The sequence below is a fragment of the Phodopus roborovskii genome, unplaced genomic scaffold, assembly GCF_943737965.1.
Source record: "Phodopus roborovskii unplaced genomic scaffold, PHOROB, whole genome shotgun sequence".
NCBI lineage: Eukaryota > Metazoa > Chordata > Mammalia > Rodentia > Cricetidae > Phodopus > Phodopus roborovskii.
This window is the reverse complement of record NW_026126547.1, coordinates 9,652,738-9,679,301: the sequence shown is the minus strand read 5'-3', so window position 1 is coordinate 9,679,301 and position 26,564 is coordinate 9,652,738. Positions and strand designations below refer to the sequence as shown.

The following is a 26,564-nucleotide window of genomic DNA, read 5'->3' as shown; positions in this document are numbered from 1 at the left end:
TAATCTCTTCCAGCAATGGCAACTGACAAAGTTAGTTGCCATTGGGGGATTTCAGAAGGAATGTTTTAACTCTCTTGCCCCTAAAAGACACTGATCAGGTAGATGAACTGGTTTTTGAGAGGTTTTTGAAGTGATGTTCTACAGGCTGGTACAGATGGGAGTTATCTACTGGGTGTGTTTTGTGTAACTGTGGGTAGGAAGAACATTTGATGGGCTGCTCTATTGATGCTGGGAATGGTACCCAGGGTCTGGCTCCTAGTAGATGAGTGACCTTCCCATGAGCCCTTTTAAGAATCTGGAATAAGAAATTAACAATGTGCTAATCACCAATGGTTTGCTTTGGAAATTTTAGGCCACTGGTTGCTTTCTTTTCAAGAACATCTGTCTACACCATCATGTTTCTAAGAAGCTAAGCTTGGGAACATTGATTTAAGATGCCCCAAGCCAGTGACAAAAGGCATAGCCCATGGGCAGATTCAGTGGCCCTTTTTCTGTGGGCTTTCAGAAGGGTAGGTCATTAGAACTCAGTTCATTTTGGGAAGTTAATCATTATTAAATATTATATCATTTGGCCAAGAACAGAGTGTCAGAAAGCAAAAAAAATTATATTGACCTAGACACTTATTTTTTCTCTCTATTAATGCCAATCTGTCATAGAAATGAAGTCCAACATGTAAAAAATTCAAGTCCAAAGTCCAATGGCTGGAGGCAGAGGAGACTGTAGATGTGTAACATCTACCAACACAGCATATTTCTGGAACCCTCATGACAAATATTTCAATAGAATAGTTGACATTTTGCTCCCCAATAGAAATGTAAGGTGAATCACGTACATAGCTTGAAATTTTCTAGTAGCCACAATAGTAAACATGTAAAAAGACTCAGATGGTGCTAATTTTTATTTTATGTTACTAACTCAATTACTCCTTACAATTTCCATTTAAAATATGTAAGGAATTTAAACATTATTCTCACCAGACACAATCTTAGCATTCAGGAATCAGGAAGCAGATTCAGCCTGATCTATATAGTGTATTCTAGGCCAGCCAAGGCTAGATATTGAGATCCTGTCTCAAAAAAATAATCCCCCCATTTTTATTTCGGTGGTGGGAGACCTCAGAAGCATTTCACAAATACCAGCCAGGAGTTTTGCTACTGAGCCACACATAGTCCCTAGATTTGCAACACAAATTAATTTGAACTAACCACATTTAAGTGCCCAAAAGTCAGCACATGTGGTTCATGGCCTCTGCTATCTTAGACTTCAGTGACCCAGAAACCACACAGCAGAAACAATAAACAGTCAATGTTTATAAGTACTTCTTGTGTGCCTGGCTCTCTCTGTACCATGAATCCCCTAGGCCTTGATTACGGGTCGTCCTGGAATTTGACAGGTAAAATTGTGACACAAGAAGATTTAGGTGTCCCTGGCAAAAGGCACAGTCATTAAACTCTGCTGCAGATGCTGGTGGTTCAGGAACCTCCTGCCAACCAAATCTAGCAGCTTCCTCTAAGCCTACCTTCAGGAGCAATAGAAGGCACACAGCTATCACAGATAGATGTAATTCTTTTTACAGGAAACAAAGCTGAGGTCTTCTATTGGAATCAAAAACATATACAAGCTCAAGAGAAGTGAGGGAGTGAGGCACATTAAACTTGGTTGAGATTTATCTAACTAATTAATACTATCCTTAGCTTGGTGGCTAAAGCTTATTAATACACATGAAAAGTTACATTAAATCTATCTTGTTAGAGCAATCGTTAGGAATGTACGACAAGCAAATAGAGTAACTCTCTGTGATGTCAAATGTGCTAAAATATTGTGTTGCATGGCTGTGGTATGCCCAGGTATAAGCACGTATGTACTACAGTGCATACAACGGTTAGCTTGGGGTGTTATTCTTCCAGAATAGTCCTTCTTGTTTCTTTGAGACAAAGTCTGGCTCTTTCTGGATCTTGAAAAGCACCTAGTAGACAAGGCTAATTGGCCAAGCAGGCCTCAGGGATCTGCTGGTCTCTGCCTCCACAGTACTGGGATCAGTGGCATAAAAGTAGAGAGCTACAACTTTGGACTTTTTATGGGACTTCTAGGCCCTGAACTCGGGTCCTCATTCTTGTGTGGCAAGCACAAATCCCTTATTTTCAAACTAGCAGTTATGTTCGGAGCTCTAACCCCATGACTTACTGGTGGTTTTCATTTTCCAAACTGGGGATGATGTAGATTTTGTGGTACTTATTTAAAATTCAAGCAACACTGGAGGGGACCCTAAGCAAACTGGTCACAACTGATTGTGGAGAGAAAGCTGATTGGAAATGGCTGAAGAGGCAGACACACAAGGACTGTGAGTTTGGCGGCCGAGGTGCCACATTCTGGGGGCTGTAATTCTTGCTGGGGGCAAGAAGGCAGATAAAAGCAAATCCCTGGAGCTCACTGTCAATCCGTGGGTTCTGGATTCAGTGAGACCCTGAGTTTGTGGGAGCACTCATGTGTGGACTCACCAGCACACATTTGTACCAGTGTGTGTGTGTGCACACAGAAGCAAGCACATATACGGACATACAATATACACTTTTTAAAAGGCTTAACACATAACTACACAGTTAAGTAACACATTATCTGCACAGTTCACCTGCATGTTCTTTCTAGATGATCAGAATGTTTGTAGGAAGTACACAGCTTGTGATGCTGAGTAATCACGGGGCTAACCTTTTCCCTTCAGCAGTCATAAGCCCTCCATGAACCTCCATTAAACGAGAAAGCTGGATAAGAATCTCATCTCACTCTGAACTTACTGGCTCATGCCACAAATGTTTCCCGTTGCACACCAGCTGCTGTTATCTGCACGTTTAACACTGAGGTGGAGAAAACAGTACATGTGAGTTGTGGGTGGCGGGAGCAAGTGCCACTGAAGTAAGTCATGCTCAGAGACAGACTTGCTTTTCAAGGTGGCTTCTAATTCCACCAGGAGTTTTGGTCATTTGTTCTGCTCAAACGCTAAGAGGACACCCAGCAGGTGTGCAGCCATGTTCCAGGATTCAGTCCACCTCCCCATGCATGACCAAAGGCAGGGTGCCTGCCCAGAAAGCTTCTAGGTCGGGTCAGCCTGTCCCCGCCTGTGTCTGGAGTGACCTTTGCCTGGCAGAGAACTTGGCTTTCATTTTGTAGGCCATGCACATAAACAACATTGTTTTAAAGTGCTACGAAGCAGAGCCGGAGCAAAGCACTGTTCACTTGTGTAATACCAAATCTACTTTCACCCTTGGGCGGGCTGCTACTGATTTCAGAGTCGAGCAGCTGCCCTCTCTCTGTGGAAGAGCTGGCCTCAAACCAGCTTGGTTTTTTTTTTTTTTTCTGGCTCAGAGATTGCTGCTCTGGAATATTTCGTTACCCAGTAGTGCCCTTGAATTGCCAGGAAGGGGGCACAAATAGAAGGAAGGAGGAAAGCCCATGTTTTATACTTTTTTTTATAGCAGTGCAGGAACTAATCTCTAACTTTGGGGCCCTACTGACTCTCCATGAGCAAGTTTCTGGGTGGGTATAATTAAGGTGTCCTCACACGGCTCTTGCTTTCACTTGGTAAGCTTTCAGGCGGAACAAGCCAGTGCAGGTGGAGGTGGAATGTTGGCCGGAGTGCAGCTGAGCAACAATGCCAAGCTATGCACTGGCTGGGGACTTCTGGGCACATGCAGAACCCAGCAAGGGAATGATTAACTGTAAGACAGCAGGAATGAAGGAATGAAGCACAGAGCCCTACTCAGTCATTATGTTAAAGAAGATGGGGAAGCATGGGCTGAGTGTGGCTGGCTTAGCAATGGGGAAACTAAACTTCCACAAGATTGACATTTGACACATGGGCCATTCCCGGTGGGGGTGCCTGTCCTACTCATTGAAGGATATTCACCAGCATCCTTAGCCTCTGCCTTCTAGATGCGAGTAACATGGCTCACTATGACTTCAAAGCTTTCTTCAGATATCACCAAATATCTTCTCAAGTGGAAAAAGAATGTACCTGTTGATAACTATTGAACCAGGCCTCCATATTCCTAAAGCATGCTATCCTGATTCACAACTCAAGTCCTACGTGACACTTTCAGCCCTAACTTGGAGGTAATACCTTGGAAGTAGATAGCCAGTAAGTATGAAAGGTAGGGATGATTTCAGTTGAAAGACATGGTAAAGATACACCAATCAGATGGAAAGGATGTAACACCTGCTGCTATCATTGTTGAGTGCCCACTGCATTGGTGACTCTTACAACTCATGGCCAGATGAGTTTGTTCTTCACGGTCTGTCTTGAGATAGCAGTACATACTTAGTTCCAAGGCGAATCAAAGCCAAAGCTTTTCTTCAATGGAATATTTAAGGTTTGTCTTGGTTATAATCTTTTATCATGTACTTATAGTCATGCTATCTTATTCCATGTTATCATATTTTATGCAAAAATGGTTGTCTTTTTACTACTAAGGAGACCTTGAAGTTCATATATTACTCTGCCAATTAATGCATCTAAAACTCTATAAAACAATGTTTCCAAATGACGATAATTACTCCAGAAAAATTTCAGGCTTTTTTATCTGAAGAGGTCTATCCTCACTGTCAGAAGTTAATGTGTCTCCTGGATTGCAATTTACTTCCTTAAAATTACTTTTAAACCCATACACTTCAAAGATGCTTTCTCTGAAAAGTATGACTATGTAGATACTTGCCAGGCTCCCATGTGTTCAGGAAGGGCCTCGCCTGGTCTTTCTATCCAGGTAGTACAAAATCGGTATACTGAAGGCCAATGAGTGAATTCATGACATGCTGTTATTGCAACCTAGGTATGTGCTTGTCTACATCCATTGTGCTTGTTAGTAAACAAAGGTGAGTTCGATTTTAAAAGTTTATTTGTGACACACTTAAGTGTGTTAAATATATACAGTAAGTATACTCATCTGCTATCTATTTTGCATAAGACAGAAAATGCTGGGAGTTTGGGGCTGAACAGTCTGAGTTTGAGTCTCAGATTAATTCACCCCAGATCCTATACATTACTTTTGCCTCCTGTCATGGCTTACACTATGCATTACTGTTAATCTTAATTAATAACAAAGATACAAAATCATTTGTCTGAGTCCTGTACTGAAGTGAATGGCCGAGTTTGATATTTTTTAACCCAGAGATAGACCACTAAGTTGTCCAATTCCCTTCATTGTCACACAGATACTTCCAAATAGGACTCTGCATGTTACTTCTCATACAACTGTCTTTATTCCTAGAAAAATTTTGCTCCAAAACACAGTAGTTCAAAAAAAAAATTAAGCTGACACTGAAAAACAGATGCACAGAAAGTCTCTTTATTTAGCAAGCCACTGATACAGTGTAAGAAATAAGGCTAGAAAAGCACATTGTAATATTTGAGACCAGATCTAAGATGGTAGTAATGAAAGAAAAAAAAAAACATGCAAAGACCTAACTCGGCCGTTTCATATTTAACACAATTTATGTTTCATGGGGGAGGAAAAACACTTCAGAGGAATTACACAAATTACACATGTTTGCCAACTCCACCTTTTTCTTATTAACTATATCTGAACTATAGATGTGGGTGTAAGGGTTAGTGCTTCTTTGAAGAAATGCAGCACACATGTACCCTCAGTATCTGAAAGTTTGTAAGCAGCTTAGCATACAGAGGCATAACCCACTTTTTACATTTCCTGGAAGTATAAGGGAGATATTTCCTGACCTCCCCATAGCCAGGCTCCCTGCAGTCAACCTAGATAGACCTGCAGCAAAACATACCAATGAGCCATGCTCCTGCTTGAGGAGGGTATAATGCACACAACATTGAGCATGCAGGGAACTTTACTTTTGTAATTCACTATCACACAGGAGTGAAGAGAATAGTGTGTGTGTGGGGGGGGACTTAATCAGTTGTTTCAACAAAGAGAAAGGGGTGGGGGGGCAAGAGAATACTCCAAGAAGAGCCCATTTCCCTCCCTGGCACTCTTTCTTTTCCAATAATTTAGACACACTTTCATATTTGCTGTTCAGGATCATAGTTCATAGATGTGTTTGTCAGCTTTTACTACTGTAACAAATAGCAGAGACAATCATCTTACTAAGAGAAAAGGTTTAGCCCCACTGTATTCAAGTCTCACTTTTAGAAATGGAATGTAAAGTCTGGGTTTTAGCATCTTTAGGAACAGAGATTATACTTCCTTTGTAATCCACAGTTAAAAGTGTAATAGTATACACGAAGAATTTTGCATATGCTGATTGAGTAAACCATCCTGAAAAATGAAATCTATGTATATATTAGGTGCTTCTAAAATTCATTAAAGTAATCCATCTCTGCTCATTTTCTAAGAAAAAAAAAACTGGCTCATAGTTTTACATGTTCTAGTCTATGATCTTGTAGGGATGACAGACAACAATGGTGGAGGAAAGTCTCTCATTTTATGTACAGGGGGTACAAACAAACAAGTAAGGAGGATGCAGAGTCTTCCTTCCTCTGGAATCAGCCAATGACTTAAAGACTTCCCATGGGGACATGCTTGCTAATGGGCATCTTTCCAGATTGTCCTGTCCTTCCATAATGTACTGCTTTCTAAAGCAAGGTATTCCCTCATTAGTTCCAGACTTCTGTAAGCACTCCTGAGAGTTAAAGAGAAAAAGCTGGCAGTGCTGAGCCATGAACTGTATTTGGGAGACGAGAAATAGAAGTTATCATACGTTCTCCAAGTTGTCTCCATGTCTCATCTGGTTATCATTGTGTACAAACATCCTCCTTAAAATCATCATTCACATTGGGCATGACCTCTCAGGAAAGAACACATGGGTTTTTTCCTCTTCTCTCTCTTTTCCCCAAGTGCGAATTAAATCTGGGAAGACAAGTACACTGACAATAAACGTCAGCTTTACTATAAATGTAAATTGCAGTAACAGTAAGATTGTTCAACATCCATCCTAACTTAAAAAGATCCACAGGGTTTTAAGTTCCAACATGATGCTCAAAAGTTTTAGATTTAAAACACTTTAGACATGAGAATTTTTGGATTCAAATTGTTCAGTTGGTTATGTTTAAGGAAATATTTCACCTCTGAAAAACTCCAACATTCAAAAACTCTCTGATTCCAAGCAATTCAGACAAGGGAAACTCAACTGCAATTGAAATTATACACTCTGCAATGATTAAGCTTACAGCAAACAACATCGATGTCAACAGAAAATTGTCAAGAGCGCACAGATTTTCAGCACTGATTTGGTTCTACCTGAACACAGAAACTTGAAGCTTGTCTACTGTGTTGACTTTATCAAGTAATCACAAAGGGAAATGAGGCTGTGCTCTCATGACTATTCAAATAAGACAAAGTGTGTCACGGGCCATGTGAGAACGGCAATGTGCTCTGCAGAGCAAAGGTATAGATAACATCTCTTCTATACACCTTTAGAAAATCTAACCCAGGCTCTTATAAGTACACTTATAAATGCTGAGGAATTCACAAAGCACACTGGACTCAAGCCTCACTTTTAAAAATGGAATGAAATGAATGAAGTCTGGATTTTATCGTCTTTAGGGATGGAGATTATACTTCCTATGTAACCCATAGTTAAAACCTGTAACAGTATGCAGGAAGAATTTAATGTACACTGATTGTGTTAACCATCCTGAAAAATGAAATCTATGTATGCTATAGGTGCTTCTAAAATTCATTAAAGTATGCTATCCCTGATAGTAGAGCAGCACAATGAATGGTTTCAGAATATAACAAATGTAGTAAGAATGAGGGTTCAGAAATCTGGGCAGGCTCAGAAACTTGGGAAGCTGCCTGAGGATTGACAGTATTCTGTGACTTTACTCTGTGAGTTGTGTGCTTTCTTGCCTCATAGAACTGATATTCTCATTCATTTTCTTGTATCTATCTTAATATGGTTCATCTGCATATGGAAACCGAAGCTGCATGGGGCCAGGCAAGGAGGAGAGCTGTGAGTCCTTGCAGTTTCTGTAGCTGCCAAGTGTCTGTGAAAATACGAGGCTTCCCCTGGTGCAATTTAAACACAGGATGGTACTTTGTTGCTAGCTTATTTCAAGCTCTATCTGTATATAATTTGAAATGAAGTGTTCATTGCAGTAACAATAAGAGGAGTGTAACTTTGAGCTGTAGAGATCTTGTAGCTTTTATCCCAAAAGAGCTGGTTCATTACTTTGACTCTGATGCTCAATACTTTATATGAGATTTTGAGTTTTCAGAACACTGTGACTTGTCCAACAGATTTTTCTTTCTTCTTCTTTTTTTTTAATGAATGGCGGGGGCACATGTGTCATGGCATGTGTGTGGAGATCTCCCTTCTTCTACTTTTACGTGTCTGAATGGTTAAACTCAGGTTCTCAGGCTTGCAAGGTAAATAGTTTTACATGCTGAATTTTCCCTCCATCTATCTTGTCCACCAGGTGATTGGGAGTACAGGGACACCGTATATAGTCTTGAAAATGTTATTTTACAGTGCAATGTATATGTAGAAAAGAACATACAGAGACGAGTAATGTTTCAGTAAATTCATGTATCTGTGCACACAGCATCTGAATCAAGAGACATGACATCACCAGATTTCCAAAGATCCCCACCTAACACACCTACACTTGAAGTAAGTATACAAATCAATCAAGACATGCAGGAAGAGTTGACTGGCACATGGTCCTCTTGTGATTTGAGTAGAACAGAAACTTAGCACATGTAACTCAACACAGAAACTACAAGGTTTGTTCAATTCACCAAATCTCCTCCCCATCTCTCTGCCTGCTCCATGTCTTTCCCAGTCCTCTCTCCTCATGCCTCCATGGCCTTCAAATACTGCAGACCATAAACTTTTCTTTACAAAACATCCATATAGTATTGTGGAAAACATGGTTTCCATGTTATCGTATTTCTAGCCAATTAAAACAGTGAGCCTCAGGCCTGAGTTATCAATAGACAAAGACAAAAATATAAAGGTACACAACTTTTCTGCTAAGACAGTACTACAGGGAGAGGGTGGAAGGTGACACAGAATCTCTATGAAGTTTTTGAAGGCTTCTGGAAGTCTGTCATTCTTTAAATGCCTAGAATTCCAACACACAGGAAGCTAAGGAGGATCACAAGTTCAAAGCCAGCTGCTCTATATAATGTACCCTATTTCAAACAAAACCAAATAGAAATCAGAGTCATTGTTAGCCCTAAAAACTATGATTCACAGTTATATAAATTCATATTTATTATTTTCAGAATGACTTCCTAAAACCTACAAGAGCAGTCTTCACTTCTCCATTAAAAAAACAAATTGAGGTCCTATAGAGATGGCTCCAAGTTTAAGAGTAATAGGAGCTCTTCCAGAGGACACAGGTTTGATTCGAAGAACTCACATGAAGGCCTACAATCCTTTATAACTCCAGTCAGTCCTACTGGATCCAAAACCCTCTTTTGGCCTCTTTCGACACTACACACATGATGCACAAATATACATTGAGGAAAAATGCCTAAAACATAAAATTTAAAACAAATAAACATCAAAACAAATATAAAGTAATAATCTAAAAAAATAAGATTTAAGTTCAAAATATTAAGTTTGAACAAAATGTGGCTCAAGATGAACAAACACGACCTACAGTACATATAAGAAACCCCCATATCCCCTTCTTCCTAATCATACCTTTTTGTTCCCTTTCTAAAATTTCAAAAGTAAAATGTTTACCACAAATTTAACATTGGGAAAATGGTTTTTGCCACCCACCCCGAACCAACATGTTAAGCTTAATTGCACTTCCCTTTGTGGCACAGAAACTTCCAAATAGAACGAAGACTTCAAAATATTTGACCCCCACTCACCTGCTCAGCTGGCTATTACAACTGTAAGAATCTTACTAACAGTAGAGACCAAGCAGTACAAAGGAATGCCTACCCTGTCATGCATGTGTAAACCATACAGCTAATAAATCTTTAGACAGTTCAAAGCAGTTATGCTGCTAGCAATGTCCATGAAGTGTTCCTGTCAGCTTTGAAACTGTTAGCTTTTCCATTTTTGGTGTTTCTTGCAACAAAGCAACTTATTTTTACTTCCAGACTTTAAAAGTAACATTATAAGGTGTTGGTAGGAAAGAAGTCTCCATCAAACCTTAATCTACCACCAATCTGTATGCCACATGTGTGCCTGGTGTCCACTGGGACCAGAAGAAGGCATCTGAGTCCCTGGTTCTGGAGTTACAGAGTTGTGTGAGTCAAAGTGTGAGGGCTGGGAACTGAACACCTGTCCTCTGAAAAAAGCAACCAGTGCTCTTAACAGCTGAGTTATCTCTACAGTCACAAATCTGTAAGTTTTGTGGATCTTTTTTTTTTTTTAAGAGTTATTTATTCTGTAGCTAGTTTTCTGCCTGCATGCATGCCTGCACATCAGAAGACAGCACCAGATCTCATTAGAGATGGTTGTGAGCCACCATGTGGTTGCTGGGAATTGAACTCAGGACCTCTGGAAGAACAGCCAGTGCTCTTAACCTTTGAGTCATCTCTCCAGGCCCAGGTTTTGTGGTTCTATGTAGCACTGGTAATCCGTTTCAACATGAATGAGGTAATGAGACAGGCAAAAGTCTGAGAATAGACTCCGATGAAAGTAGTTCACCTGGGGGGATGAGAAGGGAGTGGCTCAAAACTTCCTACATGCCAAGTGTTGAATGGCCTCAAAGGTCTGTGTATTTATGAGTGCACTCTTCAGAGTGGCACTGTTGGGAGATGAGGGATCTTCTATGAGGTGGAGCCTACTGGGAGGGTCTGTAGGTAAGTGGGGATGCACCTCCAAAGGAGACTGTCTTAGAGTTCTCATTGCTGTGAAAAGACACCATGACCGCAGCAACTCTTATAAAGAAAACATTTAATTGGAGTGGCTCACTTACAGTTTCAAAGGTTCAGTCCGTTATCATCATGAAGTGGAGCATCATGGAGTGCAGGCAGCTATGGTGCTGGCAGTGTAGAGTACTACATCTTGCAGGTAACAGGAAGTTAACTGACTGTCACACTGAGTGAAGACTGAGAAAAAGACCTCAAAGCCTGCCCTCATAGTGACACACTTCCTCCAACAAGACCACACCCACTCTAACAAGGCCACACCTCCTAATAGTGCCACTCCATTTGAGGAACATTTTCTTTCAAATTACCACAGAGATCGTGAGGCCCAGGCTTCTTGCTTTTTCTTCCTACTTCTTTGCTATGTGGTAGGCAGCTTTGCTCTGCCCACCATGATGCCTTACCAAAAGCCCAACACAGCAGACATAGCTGACTGTAGGCTGGAACCTCCAGACTTTATGGCCAAATAAATCTTTCATCTTCCTAAGCCAATTGGTTATACTAATGAAAAAATGAACAAAAACGGTCATAATTATACTCAGCACAGCCTGAGCCACTAGTTGAAGAAACCATCCTGAATGAGATAACTCAGTCACAAAAAGAGGAACATGGTATGTACTCACTCATATATGGATTTTAGACAAAGAGCAAAGGATCACCAGCCAGAGAAACTAGGATACAAGGAGGATTCTAAGAGATTAATATAAGGTTCCTCACAGAAGGGGAAAGGGACAAGATCTGAGCATATAGAGTGTGTGTGTGTGGGGGGGGGGAGAGGCAGTGAGTGGAGAGGAAGCTAGGAGAAAGGGAAGGGGAGGAGAGGAAAGCACATGGGACTAGGAAGACTGGGTCAGGGGAAGAATAGGAGAGAGAAAGGGAGGGAGAGAGAGAGAGAGAGAGAGAGAGAGAGCTTAAAAGAGGGAGCCATTATAGGTTTGAAGAGAAAACTGAATCTAGAGAAATGTCCAGAGACCTACAAGACTGACCAACTAACAATTTGAGCAACAGTGGAAAGGCTACCATAAATGCCCTTCCATGATAATGAGATCAATGACTAACTTATCCACCATCATGGAGCCCTCATCTAGTAGATGATGGAAACAGAAGCAAACACCCAACTAAACACTGAGTCAAACTGGAATCCAGATGCAGAGAGGGAGGACAAGACCAGGCTACAGAAACACAGAGATAGCTGACCTGAACAAGGAGGAGCTAATGGGCCCCCAGACTGATAGCTAGGAATCCAGCATGGGATCGACTCAGACCCCCTGAACATGGGTCTCAGCTAGAGGGCCTGGGCAGTCTAAGGGACCTCTAACAGTGGAACCAGGATGTATTCCTGGTGCATGGGGGGTGGGCACATCCCCCATGCAGGGATATTCCCTTAACCTAGAGACAGGAGAGTAGTCCCTACTCCAAATGACTTGACAGATTTAGATGACCCCTCCTGGAAGGCATTACTCTACATGTGAAGAGGAGGGATGGCATGGGAGGGTGGAGGAGAGGGAAAGAGGGAGGGAGGGAGAGGGAACTGGGATCGATATGTAAAATAAAAATAGTCCAGATCAAATAGTGCTAGGAAGGACTGAAATTTCTTTTTGTCTGTCTTGAAGAAGCAGCAGCACCACTGTATGTTCCAAGCACGAAGACAACAGAGGTTTGCTCCCCTCCATGTAACATGAACATGCTTCAGGGGACTGTGAAGAGCCAAAGGCTGTAACCTGGAAAATGATATGGCTCCCATACCATGCCTGCTCTGATGGCAGCAGAAGAGAGGGGATGAGCAATAGAAGAGAAGTGGTGTTTCCTATCACTTGTGGTGAAGTCTCCCCCGGAGAAGAGCACAACATAGGTCATCTGGGCCATGTAGGGAAGGAAATGGAGTTAAAAAATCTAGTCCTTTTGCTAATAGAAAATTAGCAAAAGAAAAAAAAATGTCAGGAAGACCAAGACCTACCACAGAAGGGAAGGCAAGATGTGGTGGATGTGCTCTGAGGTCCACAGGGCAGTCATCTGGGCCAGAAGTGTGAGCTCCCCTGGGCTATCTTTCCTAGTCAGGTGGCTTTGGGTCAGGGAGGCGACACTGAAACCCACATACCTCGTCTATAACAGGGATCACAAGACAGTCACAGCCACAGAGGGAGTTCTGCACTCCCTACGGTAACAACAAAGAACATAGGAAAGTGCTTTGTCCAGGAACAGACCATTCATCCATTCTCTGGTGGGTCCCACACTCTACAAAGTGGATAAACGAAGACCACACAGGTTTATCACCTGGGCCAATGTCATCCTATACATGTAGACTCGGTGGTGTGGTGTCAGAGTCACCCCCACCTGTTACTCTATGGCACTTCCCTGTACATCTGAAAAGTGAAGGTTAGTAAAACTATTAAGAGCCCCCCCCCACAGACACACCATAGACAGCATATTTTGGCATAAGCATTGTTTGAGGTATTCATAGTTTAGTTCCATGTATATATTCACTATTGTGCTTACAAAAATCCCTAACACTCAATAGATGCTTGACATAGTTAGTATCATTGCTTTTGTTTTCTAGAATAAAAACAGATATTTATCAATATTAATAGGATCACTCCTAACCTGGGTTATTGAATGCATTTGCTAGGCTATTGCAATAGATTATATACTGGGGAATAATTTAGAGACATGACCATTTTGCCAAAAACTTAGAGTCAATGGAAGTTTTCAAACATCTGTCTAGGAACTCTGAATTCAGCACAAGTGATTTCTTTTGACCTCTGGCATGGGGAGTCCCCTTTATCCCACACATGCAGTACATTCTCGGCTGAGTAAGTGTCCCTGGTATCCTTTCCTTATGCAGAGTCAAGTAACTAACTCCTGGCTGTTTTTAGTAAATGACAAAACCATTCTGGTTCATAACTAGAACATACAGAAGCAGACACAGGTTCTGTAAGAGAAGCAGTTCTGGGCAAGCCAGCAGACAACTGGGACCAACCGATGACCAGATGTGCTTGCTGAGGGACAATAATAGTGATCATAGTGATAGTACATTAGATAGCTAGAGTCTAGACAGAGGTGCAAAGCCAGCTTTATAGGCATGAGCACAAATAGCCACTTATCCTGGATTGCAGTGTATGTTGTATATTTGTGTCATGGTTCCTATTTGCCCCACAAGTTAGGAACAATTCAGAGCATGTCAAGATTCTACTTATTTATTGTACAAGACAGACCAGAAGTCTGTGACACTTGAGAAAACTTTCTTATGTGAGGAGACTCCTTGCACCTGAACTCAGCTATGCCAAACTGCTTTCCTCATGTAGACACTGACTTAATGATTTAATTGTACTCTCTATCTGTTAAGGATGACGCCACTAAGTTGGCATGTTTGACGTCTTTTTTCAAAATGTCTGGGTATTAATTAACTATTATCTGTTCTGTTTAGGGTATTCTTAACTGATCTGGGGACCTTCTCTGGCTTAGCAGAACTTCCTGTGAGTATGACGTGTGAGTGCCACGAGAAGTTCTCTTTAAATAAAAACTTGCATTTATTTAAAGTCTGTTCAGAAGGCACCACCCAAGAAAGGTCTGCTAGGCTGCAAAGTGTGTTCTGCATAGCTGAGTTCCCCACCATTGCAACTCGCCATGACTACCGTTGCATCCAACCTCTTGGCTCATCATCCAGATGAGAGAGTGTGTGTCACAGAAAAAACAATTGTCTAATCTTTTCTCAAATAAGGTTCAAGGAATTCTAAACTATCTCTACTCTACACAGAACTAAAAACAAAAAATCCAAGAAAAAGACTACACAATTAACAACTCACCCTCCTTTGCATCCTCACTTTCATTGGCTGCTTTAGCATGCACCAGGCCTTGAATTTATGACTTTCAATAATGACTACTCTGCTTACACTGTTTATGTCTTATATTTCTGCACCTGAGCAATATTACATTGATTGCCCAACCAAACTAAAATCTTTTTTTTTTTTTTTAAAGCCAAGAGTTTAAGGACAATATTATGCCATGGGAAGGAGTGGAGTCACATAATAACCCCATCTGAGATCTTTCTCACTCAACTGCCTCTCCCAAGAGTCAGCCATATTACTAGTTTTGTGTTCCAAGGGTAAAATTGAGGCAAAAACCCAAGTAACTCTTACTGACCACTGATGCCACTCCTCTTCGCCAAATTGCTTGGCTTTCTGTTCTGCCTTGGGTGGGCAAACATTTGTTGACTAAAGAAAAACAGGCATATGTCCAGGTAGGTAACTTCTGCAACACTTTCAAAGCACAATTACTAGAGCTGCCTTGCCACCAACAAACTAACCTGTCTTCTCACTGAAAGCATTTGTGTAGTTGAGATGTTTATTACTGCTGGGTTGAGAAATCAACCTATCTTCCCAGTGACATTGTATAAACCAGCACTATAGGACAATAACCAAAGATCCATTGCTCAATTGACATCCGGGACTTTCCCCTATTTCACGTGACAGTGGCAAAACATGAACATGCTTTGCAGGAATTTCTGCTGGAGCCCTGAAAAGTTTCCACTGTGAGGAAGAAGCAGTGACAAAACTCTCCTTCCTTCTTGGTGAAGGAAAATAACACTGTGCTTAGACGTTTCTTTGGGGAAAGGTACCTCACTATCCAAGACTGATCTACTGGCGTCACATTCCACATTCCATTCACTCAACCAATAAAGTTTCTCTGAGTGAGCAATTTGTTGTGTATAACCATTTCTCTTTAAAAGCTGCTGCTCAAAGGTCTCACCCCAGACAGAATAGTTCTTATACAGTGTATTATGTAGAGAACAAATCATCCCTGGGGTGTGTGTGTAATTTGTTGTCTTAGTTCAGAATAGCTGTTTAAAACTCTACCGAGTTTAAGCGTGCTTTTCTTTAAATTACAGAAATGACCCAACATTGACCTGGCATTTGAGTGGCCACATGTTATCACAGGCACTGTTAATCATCCCATCAGCTGCTTGTGGCCCTTGCTTTTTTGTTTGTTGTTTGATTGTTTTTGTTTTTGTTTGTTTTTTGAGACCAGATATTCTCTGTATTGCTTTGGAGCCTGTCCTGAATCTGTAGAGCAGGCTGGCCTCTAACTCACAGAGATCTCCCTGCCTCTACTTTCCTAGTGCTGGGGGCCCTCATTTTTCTTACAAGTATTTTTAAGCCTATCAAACCGACAGCAGCTATGACTCAATTGGAAAGGTAAAACCATATTTCTAATTTCTAAAGGAAATCTTGGGCCAGCAAGATGGCTCAGCAGATGAAAGTGAGTGCTACTACACCTGAAAACTTGAGTTTGATCCTCAGGATCTACATCGTGGAAGGAGACAACTGACTCCCACAAGTTGTCTTCTGACCTCCACACTTAGGCAGTGGCAAACACACACACACACACACACACACACACACACACACACACACACACACACACACGCAATAAATAGTGTAACTTAAATAAAAAATAAAGTAAAATCTTAAAATCTCACAAATTTGTTGCCCTATATCTTATGAAATGAGCAGTTAAAACACACTATATAGAACAATGAAACAGGAGGAAATGCTTCAGAACAAAAGGAAAAGTGGGAAAGGAACCAAAATAGAGCAGGAAGACAAGCATAGAACACTGCAGAAATTGCAAAGTGCATGAAGCATAAGTAGGAATGGAACACAGTTTTAAAGAATATCTTGTGTTGGTTTTTGACTCACATACAGAATGAAAAGTGACAGGATATATCTACAGCTCAAACACACTGATGACCCAAGGTGGAGGAAGCAGAAGTCTTAGGAGACAGGGCAACTAAGTATGAAAAGCACCCAGTACCAAGACTCAGTGTTAAGTGTGAGTTCTTCACTTTTAGCTGAGCACAGTTATCCATTTGGTGGGATTGTCACCTGGAGAAGAGAGATATGCTCAGTCAAAACTGTAAGGTGCTATAGAAATGCAAGGTGTTGTTATTACTATGACATCAATATTTAGTATCTAAATTACAGGACAACACACTTATTATTGACATGTTTAAGTACCAATCTTGCACCCGTGTGGATTGGCTTTTAACTTCACTGATGTTTTCAGCTGCAGGGAGTTCCAGGAACTCCTAGTTTAGTTACTTTATGGAAATTTAAACTGAGAGAAATTCTAGCTAGTGTTGTCTTTCCCTTACAGAGGCATCACTTTTCAAGAATGCATAAGTATGATGCATTCTTGTATTTAAAATATTTATGAGCACTGAATTTGACAGTGACTTTCAAAAGTTTGCTAGTTTTCCTGTCACTTGTCACAGTTTTTCAGTAGCAGTCATCTGTTAAAATCTTCCCTTGCACTTACGCTAATTCAAAACAGCTTTTGAACAGAAAGATAGAGACAAACTGAAAAGGAAACTGAAGGGAACGAGTGGAGAGGGAAAAAGGAGGGATGTGAAAATGAGAGAAAGCATGAATATGAGAGAAAACATAAATGTGTTCCATACATGTTTCCACAGTTAATTAAAAATCAGAAAATTATCAAGAATCTGAGTTTAATAAAGTAGTAACTATATGTAAGGATTTCCGATTCTCTATTAACTAGTGGGATGCATCATATTTTAGAGAGTCTTAGCATTAGTAAATCACCTTTAAAACCAAAAGAGAATAGTTCTCCAATGACTACAATTTGTTTTCCTGTAAGTCACTTGACTTTGATCAAAAGTTGATGAAATTAGGCTCCCTGAGGACTCATTTTCTATGTAAAAATGACAGGGAACTGAAGACTAAGACTCAAAGGGAAGAGTGCTTCCTCTGCAAGTTAGAGGTTGTGAGTCTGAATCCCCATCATCCACCAAAAGGAAGCATGGTTGCACATAACTGTAAGAACCCCAGTACTGAAAGGTAGAGGAGGCCTATCCTAGGAGCCTCACCAAATCAGCCAGCCTCACCAAAATGATGACCTTCAGGTGAAAAACTCTGGTTTTTCCACCTCTGGCCTCTGCATACACATGGGCATGAATCCTAGCTGCATAGTTAAGTGCGTGCAACACACATACATAAAGCACATGCACACAAAACACATACCAAATATGGCACATCACACACACACACACACACACATAGAAGAGAGAAGATGGGTGTTAGGGAATAGGGAAATGATTATACAAGCATAAGACCCTGGGTTTGATCTCCAGAACCTAAAGAAAAATGCATGGTGTAGTGGCATGTGCTTGTAAGCCCAGCACTAGAGAGGGGGAAACAAAGGGATCCCTGCAGCCTGCTGGTCATCCAGCCTAACCTAATTGGTACCCCAGACCATTAGTCAATGCTAGATGACTCCTGAGGAGTAATAGCAAGGATGTCTCCTAGCCCCCCCTATGCATGCACACACACACATGCACACACATACAAATGTATACATATTCATTTGCATACACACACACACTACACACACAACTATTTAATACAATATTTATCTTTCTAATGCTATACTAAAATCTACTTTAGGCAAAAAAAAAATCTAGCTGAGTAATTATACTTTATGAGTTAGTACTAGACAAATATTATATGGTTCCCCTAATGACTGAGCTAGCACAATCTTAAGCACATACAGTGGCTAGTAGGATATAAGAATAAACCCATCGATGTCAATGAGTGCAGAAGTCTAGAAAGTTAAGTGTGAGAAATTAAATCTCTCCACATCTTGTAAGAATTCAGTATCTTCCTTTAAATAAAAATCAAAATAGGTTTTGACATCTGAAACATTCCTTTTGGAAAACATTTGAACTCCTCCAAAGTGACATAAAATTCCCAGGTACATCTGTACTTAAGGATTAACACAAATTTAATAAATACTTTTTTATTTTTGAGATTATAGTATAATTACAACCTTTCTCCCTTCCCCCACCGAACATTCCCACTTCTTTCCCCCTCTTTCAAAATCAAAGCCTCTGTTTTATTACTTAATATGTGCATGTACATATATTTCTAATATCCAGGACACTAAAACAATGAAAATTTTCAGTTTGTCACATACAGATCACATTTTGTCATTTATTGAGATCATACACAATGCATCAATGTTATCCCAAAGTGGAGTACAGGAGAGGAACAGTAGTACCTAAGGCAATACAGCTGCAAAAGCAGTTATGGCATTGCCTACTCAATGCACACACACTCATTTTAACAGGAAAATGGTCTGGTATCACATTTCTGCCTTCAAAATAAAATCCTTTACAAATTCTCTTGAAACACCTGCAAAGTAGATGAAGGTCCTTAGTTACATCCTATCTCACACAGGCATGGGTGCCCAAGCAAGAAGGCCAGCAGCCCTATTTTCCTTATATGTTATGAATTGCCCATTTGTTTCTAAGTGATCTGTGCAAATAAACTCGTGAATTGTACAACAAATGCATCTTCCAATTCACAAGTAGCAATAGCTAAATTTGGGAGTCTTTTGGGGGGGGCTTACTGTGATTCAATATGGATTTATTGTGCCTACGATTAAGAAGACTTTGATTTCTGTAGCAGGACTTTCATAAAGCATGTAAAGTCATTATTTTGTTCACTAATAGCAAAGTTTAGGGGAAAAATGCTATTGCATGGAATACTTTAACAGCACCCAGTTACAGCTCAGAGATTCTAGTTAAGTCTTCATGTTTTCTTTGTACTTTAAAAAATAATATTTATTTTAAAATGCAAATTGTGTCACTTCTCACTCTGACACTTTACCTTTCACAAAATAACATTCTTTAAAGTGCTTTAGGAAAGTATAAATCTTTAGCCTTCACCATAATGGACTTCAGGGTTACAGAAGGCCAGGGACTGTGGGCTGCTGGCAGGTACTGGCCTACAAGAGTTCCTACAATATTTGGACCAACAGAAATCTTGTGGAGACTCAGCCAAACTATCTCTTTTTTAGAAACTGCTCCTATCTATCGTGTGGGAAGAATTAGGCCATCTCTTTTGTATGGAAATCTCAAATCACACCTGCAGGGCACTGTGTATACATATCTCCCTCAGGTCAGGCAAGGTGTAAGCCCTCTGTAAGTGACCCATTCTCTCATTCCTCTGGTGTATCCAAAATAGCATGTGTTTATGGAAATGGTTATTTTTATATTCTGCCTGCTTGGGAACCTCTTAGAAGGCTTTTTTTGTTTGTTTGTTTGTTTGTTTTCAAGACAGGGTTATTCTGTATAATAGCTCTGCATGTCCTGGAACTCACTTTGTACATCTGGCTGGCCTCAAATTCACAGAGATCCGCCTGTTTCTGTTTCCTGGGTGCTGGGGTCAAAAGTGTATATCATCACAGCCCAGTATTAGAAAGTTATTTTTTTTGTTTTGGTTATTATTATAAAACAATGATTTGATAATGGCTTAAGTGAAGATCTGCATTTGAGGGCATATAACCATTTATAAAGATTATGGTTCCTAACATGCTTACTTATGACTGTTACTTATCAGTTACCGAACTGCTGCTAAGATCAATAAATAAATAAGCCTATGTTAATACAGAAAGAAAGGGAAAATCCACAGGCCTGGCAGGTTTAACATTAGTATGACAGTAAACATCTGACAGCAGGTTTTATGGGGTAGTGAGTGGTTCTATGACCATTGACATTAATTGAAATGGAAATATCTAATAAAGTGATTTACTGTGTTCCTAGTTCATACAGTCTCCTGCCTCCTAGATATTCTCATCTCAATATTTCACACTTAATACATCTAAACAGGAAATTCATGCTCAACACCCATTCTTTGTGATTCCCAACTTTCCAGCCTTTAAGCATGGGTTCATCATCTGTCTACCAAGACTTCCAGGCTGGAAGCTTGTATTTTGAGCTTAGCCTTTTGTTTTCCCTATTTGCTTCCTACATCCCTCTGTCGGATCTGCCTCTAGATCAGTCTCCCAGTCACAAGTCCAGCATCCTCCTCAATCTTGCTTCAGGTCATCTGTCATTGTCACCCATTTCCCTATTTCCAGATACCCAACAATGCAAGCTTCATATTCCCTGGATACATTAAATGCCAACCACTTCTTGATGATTCCTTAAGATTCTGCAGTGAGTCTTTTCATATAGAAGAAGATCCAAGGTTGTGCTGGGATTAATGGAGCTCTCCTGAAACTGTATAGAACACCTCTTCTCTTCCTGTTGCCTTGACTAGGGCTCTCCAGAACAACATTACTTCTATAATACCTACCAACATGATCTCTTCCATTTGGGGATTTTCTTGATCTCCCCCTACAATCAGAAGCCTTTAAAAACTCAGCCTATAAAAAGTCCTTTATTCTGTGTAGATTTTCCATTTCTTCTGTGACTTTGTTGCACATTACTTATGATCTTTCACTCTTCTATCGATTTACTTTTAGAGACTTAAGAAGACATATCAGGTCCAACTCATTTTCATAACTCAAAATACAGATGGCACAGCACAAGTTACATACACATCTTGGCTCAAATACAAAGAAAAGTGCAATAAATAGTTAACAGTGCCAATATGTGTTTTTATACTCACAAGACAAACACTAGTGATTAACTTACAAAATTGTGTAAAGCAGCCCATGTGTGCATCATTCTTCAGTAACAGTGAAATTACAGGACTATTTAGGAATACAAACAAGGCATTATAATGGTCCCAAACTGTAAGTCTAGCCTGTTGTTAATGAAAAGTTGAATATAGTCAGAAAGGACACTTGAAGTCTAGGTCTGTCCTGTAAGAACTCACCCAAAAGTATATACATGACATAAGGGTATCACACCCCATGGCAGTCCCCATATAGTTCCCAAAGCAAGCTGCTGGGGTTACTAGGAGTGAAAGTCAGTCTCAGCATATTCATATCACAGATGGCCAGTCAAGAGGGCCAGACATTTGACAGTGACAGAACCCTAGTGATTAAGATACCAAACGCAGCATTTTTTTTGAAAAGTTATGGATTATGAGGTTAAGTACACACAGCCAAATGTAGCTGTTCAGTCTGTTGGTGCTACCACCTGGTTTCAGAAAGCTTCATGCTCCATCCACCACTGTGACCATGAACACAGCAAAGACCCCTCTACATATTTGAATGTCAGATCAGCAATGTTTAATTAGTGGTTTCAAGAACTACACATCTTTAGAAGCAATAACAGGTCCCCCTTTAAACTCATAATGTCTGGTACTTCTAAGGCTAGCAATAAACATTCACTGAATCTAGAAAGGAGATCCCAGAAGCCTGGAGTTTCAATGGGACTTTCCACCTAACTCAGACCTGGAATGAAAACATACGATTCCCGGCTACCAAGCCAGGCCTGTGCTTCCCAAGACCCAGTTCTCTGAGAGGGAGAGAAAAGAAGCCTGGTGGTCTTCACTTGAGAAGCTGTTTGAAACCCACTTTTGCTTCTTTTTAATACAATCCAGCCTTCTGTATGCCAGTGTCTTCATAGACAACACTAGAGCAGGCGGATGCTTGCAAGGCTCTCTGGTTGAGTGTACCCATTCTCCTTGTTTGCTCTACACACAGTATCTCTTCCACAGAAGTGCCTTCCCTTGCCGTGGTCCAGGAGGAGCTTGCTCAGAAAGGCCAAGCCAATGCCCTGCCCAGACTTTGATTTAGTGATTGTACTGCCCCCATCAAGGGCAACCCAGGAAACCAAAGCATCCCTGAACAGGAGAAAAGGCCATTGGACAAGCAAGCTTCAGACAGGAACTAATCCTCACCATCCTGTTTCCTGGTCCCTCTTCTCCTTCTAGTATCAAACCTGAGTCACTTACACACCTAACCCAGGCCAGCCCTCCTACAATGAGGCCATGGAGTTTGGCTGTGGAGGGAGCTTGAATCTTGGCTTCACTTCTTACCAACTGTGGGAGAAATCACCGCACTTCTCTGCCCAGTGCATAGGTTCTCCCATAAATATGATGAGAGTTGTCATTTGTGACACGTGATGTGAGGATTGATAACACACTTGAAGCAGTCTCTTCTGCTCTGAGTATAGGCACATGGTACCATAGATTAGAGGGATGGATAAGCCCTTACTTCATTTAAGGGAGCCAGTCTGGAACAAAACCAACAAACTGAGCAACACCTTGCAGAAAGATTGTCTCAAGTTTTCAATAATCTGCCCTTTAGAACTCTAGCCATTTTCTTTAACAGATGAACATTTGTTACTTTTACTACTATACCCAGAAGCATTAGGTTTTAAGTGAATGCCATGCCAACAGTTGAACAATGTGGCATTTTTGTTTTACCCAGAAACAAATCTGCAGCCACTAATAGCCCAAGACAGTAACACTGAAAATCTGGGTGCCCTGCTGAAGTGAGAAAGTGAATATTTCCGAGAGTTCTAAGAAAACAGTTGAAAATTAGGAGACAAAGTCCCTCCTGTGAGCAGGGACAGATGTCACCCAGCTGAAGGACCCTAGAGATCGCTATGCACAGCTACTGGCTATCAGAGGCTGGGGAAGGGGAGACCTTCTGCTAAGAAAGGTAGGAGAAAAACTTCACACTAAAGCATCAGTGAAAAAGAGCTCCATTGCTAGCCCTCCATTGCTGACATCACCTCTCTTTTTTCCCTGAAGTGCAAGATTGCCCAGACCTCTGATGGCCCAAAACAGTATTGAGGACTGGCACATAGGCTTTCTGAGATGTTACCTGTCTATGGCAGTAAGTCTCAAACCAAACACTCCAAGAGACTTTTTAAAACTAATTCTCACGACAGACTAGTATGTATGGAGTGGGAGGTGTAGTTTGTTTTGCTTGTTGATTTTTTAATCCCAAATGATTTCATTGTGTAGTTAAGTTTGGGAAACCGAGTCCTACACCCCCTCCAACAAAAGCACGCTCAGCACCAACCCCCAACTCCAACTTGAATGCCAATGACACCAACCGCAAGTGCAGACCTGACTCTTGGAACCTGAGCAGCTGGATTTAGAAATTGTGCAATTAAACCTTCCGAGGCATGTTTCTCGTGTCAAGTGGGTTTATGGTCGGGTAGTCATGAAGCCAGACTTGCTCATGTTCCGTCTGGACAGTTGGCACACGTGGTTCAAGGACATCAATCCATTTCTTTTTAATTAGGGGTTGGTTATATTTTGGTTGGCCCGATATCAATCACTTCATAAGGTTAAAAAAAAAAAAATTAAAAGAAAAATCCCAAGAGGGAAAGCCTTAGATAACAAGGAGAAAGCTTGCTGTGGGCCTCATTTTGAAACACCAAGGATGAAATACAACAACCCAACTGTCACAAGGCCCTCAGCCACTCCATTGCAAAGCCGAGATGCTACCTAAGCTCTCCCTGCAGGGAAAGGGCAAACTTCAGGGATCCCAGCGAAGCAGCCACCCAGGGAGACTAGCTCCAGTCTGGCAGGGAGCCCTAGTCCCCAACCAGTGCACCTAGACTGGCAGGTCCCTGGTGTCCTGTACTCTGTGGCCAAGAGGCAGGACCGACCCACCCCACTCACTCCCCCCCCCCCCCGCCTCATCCCCGCGCCCTCTTTTTTACTAGTGAAGAAGTGAATCACCACCAACACCATCCTTTCTGAGGGGGCCCAGGTGGTTAGTGACAGGGACGTCTCCCACACTTTCAGGTCATTGCCACAGCTCCACACCCTCGAAATGGCACAGAGGAATCTGTGAGACCCTTTGGAACTTGGGCTGCCAGGCCCCAAGAAAACCCTGGTGGAGGAAGAAGTGCGGGAGGGCGCGCTCAGGAAATCACGGGTCTCAGAGATCCCAATCTTGATCAAGGGTGCGCTCTGCTGGTTTTTCCTCTAGTCCCTAAACTCCAGGGCTGTGCGGGTAGGACATGTCCACCCCGCGAACAGACCCGGGGTCTCTCTAGCTCGCTCTGACAGTACTGAGCGCACGTGCGCCGATGCCAGGAGCTGCCTCGCACCACGTTTCCGCTCCCGGACGCCTACTGAGCGCAGAAAAGTGAGAAAAGTTAAGTTGGGAGCCGTCGGGAGTCCCCGGAACGAGCGCTCAGCCGCGGTTCCCACGCTGCGCTGGCAGCCCCTCTGCCCCCAGCCCGGTCTCCCTTCCTTTGGCCGCCCAGTCTCGACCGTTCCAGACACAAGACGTCGTGTTCCTCCCACGGTCCCAGCCGATCCTCTGGGAGACAGGAGAGGACGGGCGGGAGTCTGGGGACTCGGAGCCTGGCACCGACGGCCAGGGCTAGGCGAACGAACGCTCTCCGCAGGGGGTGCGGGCCGGCGGGCACGCCCTTACCTTTCTTTTCCTCCAGGGCCCCACCTGCGGCGCAGAGCGCGGCCAGTAACAACAGCAGCGCTGTTCCTGTGGTCCCGGAGGGTCGCATCTCTGCCCAGGAGAGTCTGGTTTCGCTCTCCGGGATTAATCCGAGACAGACGGAGTCCCGCGGTCTGCGCGGCGACTGCGTCGGCAGCGACGCTATCTCAGGCGAGCGCCCAGGTGAATTGTCCTCGGTCTGGGAGGCGGTGGCCTCCGGCAAGCGCTCCAGACGCCCTGGCCCAGACAAGCGCACTGTGCGGGAATCGGAGGAAGGCTGCTGCGCGCTGCGCTGGGGCTGCCCAGACGTCTAGCTAGCGCGGTTTGGGACGTGGGGGAGGCTGGGCGATAGGAGGAGGGACTAGAGAGAGGAGGAGAGATCGGGAGGAGCGAGGAGGAGGAGAATGGCAGGAGAGAGGAAGCACTCGCAGACAGGATCGAAAGCAGGCAGTGACCGGAAGGTGGTAGTGGATGGCCTTGGCCGCCACCCGACCAGGCTCTGGGACGAGTCCAGGCTGCGTGCAGCAGGGCAGCCGGTGGCCTTTGAGGTTAATTTCTGAGTGGGGACTCCTTTCCGCTGCGTTTCAGGATCTAGGCAGTCCAGCCAAATCTGTTGTCTGGGTCCCCTCCCTCTCTCTGTCCGTCTCACCTTCTTCCTTCTTTCCCTTCCTCCCTTCTTTCTTCCAAATTACGGAGCAACTCTGAACCTCGGGTACAAACTGGCTGAGCCCCAGAGTACAGGTTGGAAAATGACATAGATGGAGACTACCCCCTTATTTCTCCACAACTGCTCCTGGACAGCGGGATCTTAGCTGGGTCAGGCTGGCTTGGCAGCAGAGTTCTCAGCCGCGCAGGCGGGGGTTCCTGGGCAGTGGTGCCAGATGTCTGAAGTGGCTCTCAGAAGTCCGAGAGTCCTTCAGATCCCGTCAAGAACTCTCCACGTCTTCTGAAAGGAGGACGACCAACTCCCGGCACAGAGCAGGGCAAGTGTTTGCTGAGTTAATGCATGAGTATTGAGGAGCGAAAACATGGCGTTTTCTCCACTAGGAACCAGTCGGGAGGGCTTGGAAAGTAGAGCAGTGTGTGCATGTTAAGAATTCCTCCGCAAAAGCGAAGGCTTGACACAGACAACAGTTGACATAGCTTTAGAGCAGTTAGTAGTGACTCGAGCTAGCCATGGCACATACCCAGGCAAACTGCCAGGTGTAAGTTCTCCTAGAATTTGGCTAGTAGAAATGATGCTTCCCTGAACTGCAGGAATGTCAACTAAATTCCTTCAGCAAAGACCAACTAATGGTACCGCTTCCCAACTAGGGGAGAAACATCTTCTGCCTCCATCCAACAGCCAGAATCCCTCCCTTCTTCGCAAAACCCCTTGGTTTAGATCCTTTTAGGTCACCTGACTAACAGCAGTCACTGCCACCCAGTGGGGTTCGGGCCAGCCTTTTTTGAGCAGCCAGAAGCGGGGCACTCCCAACTTTCTTTCCCACCCAGCTAAGAAAGGGCTGCTGCCCAAGTTCTGCAGCTGGCATCCT

The 26,564-nt window shown here is 42.6% G+C and overlaps 1 protein-coding gene across 2 annotated transcripts in view; it reads right to left on the bottom strand.

Moving 5' to 3' along the window:
- Nucleotides 1-25,380, bottom strand: part of Egfr (epidermal growth factor receptor) — a 172,597-nt gene extending 147,217 nt beyond the window's left edge. For both annotated transcript variants that reach the window (XM_051200645.1, XM_051200646.1), the window contains exon 1: nt 25,012-25,380. In XM_051200645.1, coding sequence (XP_051056602.1) covers nt 25,012-25,099 — 88 coding nt within the window. In that variant the 5' untranslated portion in view covers nt 25,100-25,380. The remainder of the gene's footprint in view (nt 1-25,011) is intronic.
- Between the last annotated feature and the right edge of the window lie 1,184 nt (nt 25,381-26,564).